Genomic DNA, 7,851 nt, shown 5'->3' on the forward strand with positions numbered 1-7,851 from the left:
GACTTAAAAGTGGTCAACTAGTCACTGGAACTGAATAGTCTCTTATAACAAGGCACAAAAGCACATTAATATCTTGAAAATAATTAATGGTCCAGTGTCTGGTGTTGCTGCACCAGTCCAGGGTCTGATTCTGGTCTTAGGTTACTGTCTGAGTGGAGTTTCTATGAATTATCTCCTCATGTGTGCTCCTCATGTGTATTCTGGGCTCTCTGGTTTCCTTCTGCCACTAGGTATGCATTGTTGTCTCCCAGCCAGGATGGACTCTTCCAAATGCCATTCCCGCCCTCTAAGTCACTATCCCTTGGATAAGCTCCAGCTCCAGCAAGGAACCTGGCCTGAATAAAGCACTTATGCATGAGGGATGAATGAAATCAATCCTGGCCACCAAAAAAGTTGACCACTCGAATCAAAAGTGAAAGCAAAAAGAAGAAATAAAGCAAAAATCCTATATTGTGCAAGTTTAAAACTTCTCAGTGGCAGCAACCTCAGTTTCATCTCTGCAACAGAACAGACAGGATGTGAAAATGCTTAAGTAGTTTCCCCCCTGAGAGATGGCTTTATTGTTGGTAACAGAGATGAGAGGGACAAATGACATCCAGGTTATATACTGTATACATATACTGTATATTTATGTGTGTAAAATGAAACACTGGACCACAATACAACAACAAAAGTGTGCTTATTACAGTAAATATAAAGATACTGTAATAAACAAAACTTTTGAAAGGAACAGAAAACTAAATTAGGATTTTATCGAAACTAAATAATGCACAGGGGTATATCAAGATCAATGGTCATGACTGATAAGAAATTTCCAGAAATATTGTGAGATCCATGCTGTTTAAGGAAATTTATGAACACCTTCAAATTTGAGAATTCATCAGCGCTGTGGGATAAACACTGAAAAACTTAGCATGCATAATATTAAGTGTTACCTTAATTATCATCAAATATCTCAGCGTACTTAAACCATAATGCACATGGAAAGGGTTTGTACTATTTTATTCTCATGATTTTATGACTACAAATTCAAAGGTGTGCATTAAATGATATATATATAATACAGTGTATTGTATTCCAAATCACCTTCTGGCTGATTCGGTCAAAAGATTTTGTTCTCTTTTTGTCTGTGTACACAGGCAAGAGGGTCAGGTTTCATTCCCTTCTCAAGCTCTTTAACACACACACACACACACACACACACACAGGATTTTCTGCACATGCCACACCACTTTGAAATTCCAAGGAAATCTTAATGTGAAGCAGAGGCGGCGTTTCTTGCCCTGCCTCCTCAGCTCCAGCTGCCGAGCAGAGCCATGTTTTGAGTGACAGTGTGATTGCACCTCTGAGGAATGCATCGTGTGGGGATAGTGCTGTTTTGGCTTGTCTTGTTGAGTTGCTTGTCCAGCACGGCGCTGTCAGCACGAACAGGCAAGAGCAAACAGCAGTCAAAGACAAGGGATGAAGTTGCTGGCCCCCGGGAGCATGCTGGAGCAAAGGACGCTGGAGTACGAGAAGCTGGAGGAGCTTCTGAGACTGACTTCTTGGCTGACTTTGCAGGGAAAAAGCGCTTATGGGTGATCACCGCCCCATCCTACAGCGATAACTACTTACGCATGATGGAGAACCAGATCCAGGAGTCTGAAGGGTTGAACTGTAGATTAGCAGAGAGAGACACTCTCATTGTGACCATTATTCAGAATGCAATGATGGAAGGCAAAATCAAGCATACAACGATGGAGGGACAAGCCACTGAGCAAGCTCTGGATTCAGACATGGTGACAAAACTGCTACATTACTTGGAGCTGGCACACCAGACCTTCTCCATGTTAATCCTGAAGAAGAACCTGAAGGTTGGTGAGAAATTTCCTTACCCAGTGCGCGTGGAAGCTGTTCTGGAAGTTATCGATAACCTTCCTGCACGCAAGCTGGAGAGAGTGGCAAGGAAGGGGTCACTTCAGAGGTGCAAGATTACTAAGAAGAGGTTAGTAGTGAAGCAGAATGGTGGTAAGAAGAGAAGAATCTTCAGCTCTCAGAAACAGGGGAACGTTACATCCATCCTTAATTCACAGCGACAAAATGTGGACAAGAAAGCAGCCATTAGGAGCAAGGTTCAGGATATTCTCAGCGGTCGCTCCAGGTTTGTCATCCGTAAAACCGCAGCGAGTCCTGCAGGCAGCAAGGTAACCTCGACCCCCAAAACTGGGGCAAATGAGGAGGTGAAGCTCGAGCATGACAGTGGAACAGAACACACTGAAGACGCAGGAGAAAAGACAGCGATGAGAGTGGAGAATAAATACAATGATAAAGAGAACGACAAAACAAGTTCAACCACAGAGGTGAAAGGAGAGCAAACGGGTGACCCAGCCAAACAGAAAAGCAAAGGAAAGAAGGATAAGGAAGAGAAGAAGAAGAAGAAGAAGAAGGGCAAAAGAGGAGGGAAGAAGTCGCAACGAGAGGCAAACAGTAAAGAAAAAACAGCTCTCAAAGAGTTTATGGAAAAGCTCAAGGGTCAAAGAAGACTTCTTGTAAGTTTATAGTTGTGTGTGGTTGTTTAAAACCCTTTGACTGTAGGCTTCGTTCACACTGCAAGTGAGGCTCTGATTTACTGCTCAAATATTTTTCAGCATGTTTTTAACAACTAGTCTGAACAAGTCACATCTCTGAACTAACCCACAGGAGCGAATTTTGAAAAAAAAATATGAATAAAGCTCCAGGCGTCCAGAAATAAACAAACAAAATGGAGGCAATGTTAACATATGGTGACCTAAAATACTTTTAGGTTTGAGACTCAAAAAGTTTAACACATCACTGTCCAAATGGCCTGTAAAACATCGACAGGGCAGTCATTCATCTGTCTGCTAAATGAATTCCAGTGGAAAAAATATCAGAAAATTTTGGATTGAGGAGAATATGTAGAACCGGGAAGGAAACATCCCTTACAGAAAAGTCACACAAACTTTATTACACATGAATAAACACATTAAAAATAATATATGAAATTTACACATACGGTTTGTAGAAACTTCACGTTTCTGTTCAGATGTGATTGTTTTTCGCGGGTTCCATATAATTGATGTTGATTTGTTCACATGTAGTGCATGTGTTTTAATTTTCAGATATTTCTTTTTCCCCCATATGATTATTTTACTTTCATATAGGAATTTTCCACTTATAGGACATGTGGTTTCATGGTTCAGGTGTGATATTCTCACACCTCACACCTAATTCATATTCCTATGGGATCGTGTGCAGTTCCAGGGCATAATATTCTGAAATCTTTAAAATATATTTGACAAATTTCTCCCATAAAATATGATCTTCTGTAAGTAATCCACAACAAAGATTGTCATACTGATAGCTCGCTAAGTAGGTAATATATTATTGTGTCTGCTCCACTTAGTGTCCACATGTATGCACATGTGCTTGCACAGTAAAATGTGACGGTATCTATAACCTCCTGTTTATGTTGCAGGTAATTTCTTCCCCCAGTGAGGTCTCGAGTCAGTATATCCAACAGAGAGATGATAACGAGCTGCACAGCTGTGACCTGGTTTTACGGAAAATTACAGTGCTGTCCATCCTGGGCTCAGAGCAAAGCCCTACACTGCGACTACAACACTATCAGCAAGGTAGCAGTGGTCTAATCTCTCTGTGTTCTTTGTATCTGCATGCACTGGACATCCAAATAATGAGCTAAATAATGTGACATTAGCAACTTCTTCAAGGGGCTAATGTTAGCACATTGCTGTGTTTAGATATGTGGTTCAGTAACTTAGCTAATGTGTCTAATTCATGGTGTTGTTAAATCCTGGCTGAATTCTGATCAGCATCACTCTGACTGCAATGTAACTTCAAATCACAGGTTTACGTATATTTGTGCACTTGTTTAATATGTTATCGTTTCTATAGCAACAGCATTCACAGTGATTTGATTGGCTGATGCTCAAACTTAATTCCTAAACAGATTTTGTAGGGAAGACATTGTGTAATTGTTGAGATGGGAAAGTTTTCTGTAAGGAGAAAAAGAAGGAAAGGAAGGAGTCTCCAGTGTCAGTGAGTTGTACCAATTAAACAAAAAGAAAACAACGCTTTCCAGTTTCTCCATAACAAGCTGAGATTGATTCGATCTTACCAACTTCAGTAGAAATGAATGGTCAGAACTGTGTATATATCTGTTATCATGTAAATGATTCCAACTATAATCTAAACTACAGACTTGTCAATATTTAATAACTTTGAGGAAAGATACAGATCTTTGTGAGGCAAGGTCCACCATTAGCACTGACAAGCAATACAGTGTGTTACTTTTAAACAGATGGAGTTCCTCGACTCGCCTTGCTCCCAGACAGCATCAAAAATCCTGACCTGATCAGTCAAATCCGCAAAGAATACGGGCTCCACTGGCAGGAATTCTCCATGGCCGTGACGGACTATGACCTGAGACCTAACGTAAGAGGAATTTCTACTTTTTATCATCACAGGAGTTGTGTTTCCACAGCTATGAGATGTGCACTTGTGATTTCAGCTTGGGAAGGTGTTTCATTCACTGACATCCCCATCAGCTATAATAAATTACATCGACACCTTCCAGTCTCGGAGGGTGGAGAAAGCAGCAGAGAAGGACACTCCCTCGCCCTGTTCTCCGTCGGAGGCTAGTAATCAGGCGGAGAACTCCCTGCTCAGGTAGACACAGGAACTGATGAGTTAATAAGAATGGCATAGAGTATGTCAGATCTGAGATGCTTCACATTTTTGTGTCCTTTACATTTCAGATTTATGTCCAAAAGAAGACTTTTGATCATCTCTGCACCAACTGAGGATGACTATTCCTTTCATCAGCAGATTCAAGCTATTAATGGACAAGAGTGTCATATGGGTGGGGCTCTATTTGAATCAGAATTTCAGAATCTGTATAATAGTTCTAGGACACATCGTCAGCCTTGTGCTCCTCATTTAGTCTAGCTGCTAGTCTTCATTTGCTTCTCTTTTATTAAACTGTAAAAGTACTAAAAAATGTACACAATGTACTTTGCCAGTAAATTACTGTTCATATTAAAATAGTTTAATATATTGGTAGGTATTTATTGCACATTGTACAGTACATTAGTGTATGTTTGCACTAAGATATTGTAAATATGCCAGATATTTTAACAGTAAATTACGGACATTTGCATGTGCCATTACAATGGACTGGAGACCCATCCTCTTGCCTTATACCCAGTGTTCCCAAAATACTCCATCATGTCCTTGACCTGGACAAAGCTCTTGCTGAAATGAATGAATGAAAGAATGAATAAGAATGAGGACAATCAATTTAGCAATAATTAATAATTAGCCAAATAAACAGTTAAAAGGTCAATTAAACTCTCATTTAAGATTGATACATTGGTACTGTGGACACTTACTGGGATCAGCATATAACAGAGCTCTACACAAGGTCTTGAGCATGCTTATAAATGTATAAACTATGAAAAATAAACCAAACCCTTTTGTATTCTTACTCTGCAGGTATCCGTCACTTCGCTTTGCTGAAACTTGTAGGAAAAGGACCAAAGGCTTCAGGGACTGTTGAGCTATTTCCACTGAATGGTATCTTTCATTTAGATATTTACATTTAATAGATTTACCAGGGCTACAACACAACAAAACAACAACAACAACCTGTTTCCCATCCTGCAGGCAAAAGTCAGACTGAAAAAGAAGTGCTGTCTCCAGATGTGGTGAGCAATCTGAGAGACCAGCTGAAGATCACTACGGACTACTTCAGCATGCTGGTGGTGGGGAAGGACGGTGAAGTGAAAGCCTGGTATCCAACATCAATGTGGACTTTGTCTAATATCTATGACTTGGTGGACTCTATGGAACTACGTCAGCAGGAACAGAAGCTTCAGAACACCCTCGGTATTCACTGCCCCGAAGACAGCGGCGGTGCCGGGGAAGGTACTTACCATGGATATACGAGACACACCGAGGACTATCTGTACCATCAATCAGAGGACTGACGGGAAAAGCACATTCGCAGACATCATGAGGAAGTGCTAGGTTCTAAGTGAAATATAAAATGGGAAAATCTATTTGATATTTGTATATACAGTACATATCCATTGCAACACTGAAACGTATTGCTTGCTTCCGACTTATTATAGGCTGAATTATTTGAAACATCACCTATCTCATTATTTCATCTCTAAAACTGTTCTGCCTAAAAACCATGTAGAACTGTTATATGCTGCTATCACAATATAAACTGTATGTGTACCAAACAAATACTGTGTTGGAATTTTTTATTTGGTCTCAGGCATCCAGTTAGATGGCAACACATTTGTTCATGTGGACAAATGTCTAATAGCATAAAGTCTTAATTAAAGAATTAAAAATTTGCTAATGCTACAAACCTTTTTTGACGTACATTATAGAAGCTAGAAATAGTCATTCTCTTACCAGCTTATTTTGTTCCTCTTTATTGTCCTTATTATTTTTTTTATTAATTTTAAGTTAATAAGACCAAGACACAGCTTGTCATGTAACTGGGAAAAAACAGCAATCCATAAACTTCTCTATCCTTGAAAACCTTTCCACATCATGTCCCAACATTACAGAAAGTTACAGATTTATAAAGCACTGATGCTGGAGATTTCTTCTATAAATGTTTAGCTTTAAAATAATAGTATACTGTATACTGTATACTCAGCAGTGACACATTTTGACTGTTCATGTGGCTCATTCACTATACAGTGTCAGAGCTTCTGTTACAGAAAACTCAATCAAGATTTTTTCCTGGGTAATCAGCATTGCAGTGTAACATATTTTAATTATAGGTATTCTTAAATCATTTCTGAGGCATGAGCTGAAATTCCTAGTAAAGAGGACAGCATGATCTTATGTACTGTTTTTCCACCTGGCTGATGGTAACCATTTGCAGCCAAACCAAACGATTAAAAAAAGGTTAGGGTTAGATCATTTAGTGCATTAAAATAGAGATTAAATTAACCTAAATGACATGAATAAAATATTAATGTTGTGTAATACTCTGATCATGCACTATAAGTGCTGAATAAATACAGTGTGTAATAGTGATTTCTCGCTGCTTTTTCTACAGCAGCCACTAGATGGCGCTTGTAATCTCACTGCTCAGTGCTGCTTCTGGATCTTTCTACTGACAGGGTAAAGTGTTTGGTTCAGTGTTTGTACCAATCACTCTGTCTGACTGGACACCATGATGCTATTTACCTGCATTGTCCAGTTTTAAAGTAAATAATATAAACTTATGACCTGAAACAATCCAGAAGTGAGCTTTAATTTCTGGTTGTGACTCATTTTTTAGCAGTTAGCATAACATTAGGGGCCATTTTGTAGTTTATGAGTTCAGTTTCTAAATGTGAGGTCATAGAACGAATGGGAATTTGTAGAAATAAGGCACTGTAACAACTATCCTGGTGCAGAAGTGGTATCGGTGATGGTTTTTAATTGCACTACCCCATTGTGGGTTATTTTGCAATAGCTGAGTTCTGGGGAAAAAAGGCCAAGTCAACACCTTATGTTTGTCATGTTCCTCACACCATTCCTGAACAGTGTTTGCAGTGTAGTGGGGAGCATTAATCCTGCTGGCATTAGGAATATCATTGCCATGAAGAGCTGTACTTAGTCTGCAGCAATAATTATGTAGGTGGTACGTGTCAGAGTAACATGAATACCAGGACACATCACGTACATACCAGACAAAACAGGTCATTTCACTTTGGTCCAATTCTAATGCTCACAGGACTTTGTAGATACTGCAAAGGTTTCCTGTTATCTGCAGGAAGCTGTGATGCACTGTGTGTTCTGACCTTTCTATCATAGCCAGCA

The 7,851-nt window shown here is 39.5% G+C and overlaps 1 protein-coding gene across 1 annotated transcript; it reads left to right on the plus strand.

Moving 5' to 3' along the window:
- The first annotated feature begins 1,223 nt into the window (after positions 1-1,223).
- ccdc80l2 (coiled-coil domain containing 80 like 2) lies at positions 1,224-6,261 on the plus strand. The gene is made up of 7 exons (XM_058415136.1): positions 1,224-2,528; positions 3,476-3,632; positions 4,319-4,452; positions 4,529-4,686; positions 4,776-4,879; positions 5,512-5,592; positions 5,683-6,261. Exons 1-7 carry the CDS (start codon positions 1,353-1,355, stop codon positions 6,003-6,005), a joined length of 2,133 nt encoding a protein of 710 aa, XP_058271119.1. The 5' UTR covers positions 1,224-1,352; the 3' UTR covers positions 6,006-6,261.
- Positions 6,262-7,851: the final 1,590 nt, after the last annotated feature.

Source organism: Hemibagrus wyckioides, linkage group LG18, assembly GCF_019097595.1.
Source record: "Hemibagrus wyckioides isolate EC202008001 linkage group LG18, SWU_Hwy_1.0, whole genome shotgun sequence".
NCBI lineage: Eukaryota > Metazoa > Chordata > Actinopteri > Siluriformes > Bagridae > Hemibagrus > Hemibagrus wyckioides.

Bases quoted from the DNA above. Each gene is read 5' to 3' on its own strand.
- ccdc80l2 (XM_058415136.1), top strand. From the start codon at position 1,353: ATGCATCGTGTGGGGATAGTGCTGTTTTGGCTTGTCTTGTTGAGTTGC. The intron at 2,529-3,475 runs GTAAGTTTATAG...TTTATGTTGCAG, and splicing joins AGGGTCAAAGAAGACTTCTT to GTAATTTCTTCCCCCAGTGA. The intron at 3,633-4,318 runs GTAGCAGTGGTC...ACTTTTAAACAG, and splicing joins ACTACAACACTATCAGCAAG to ATGGAGTTCCTCGACTCGCC.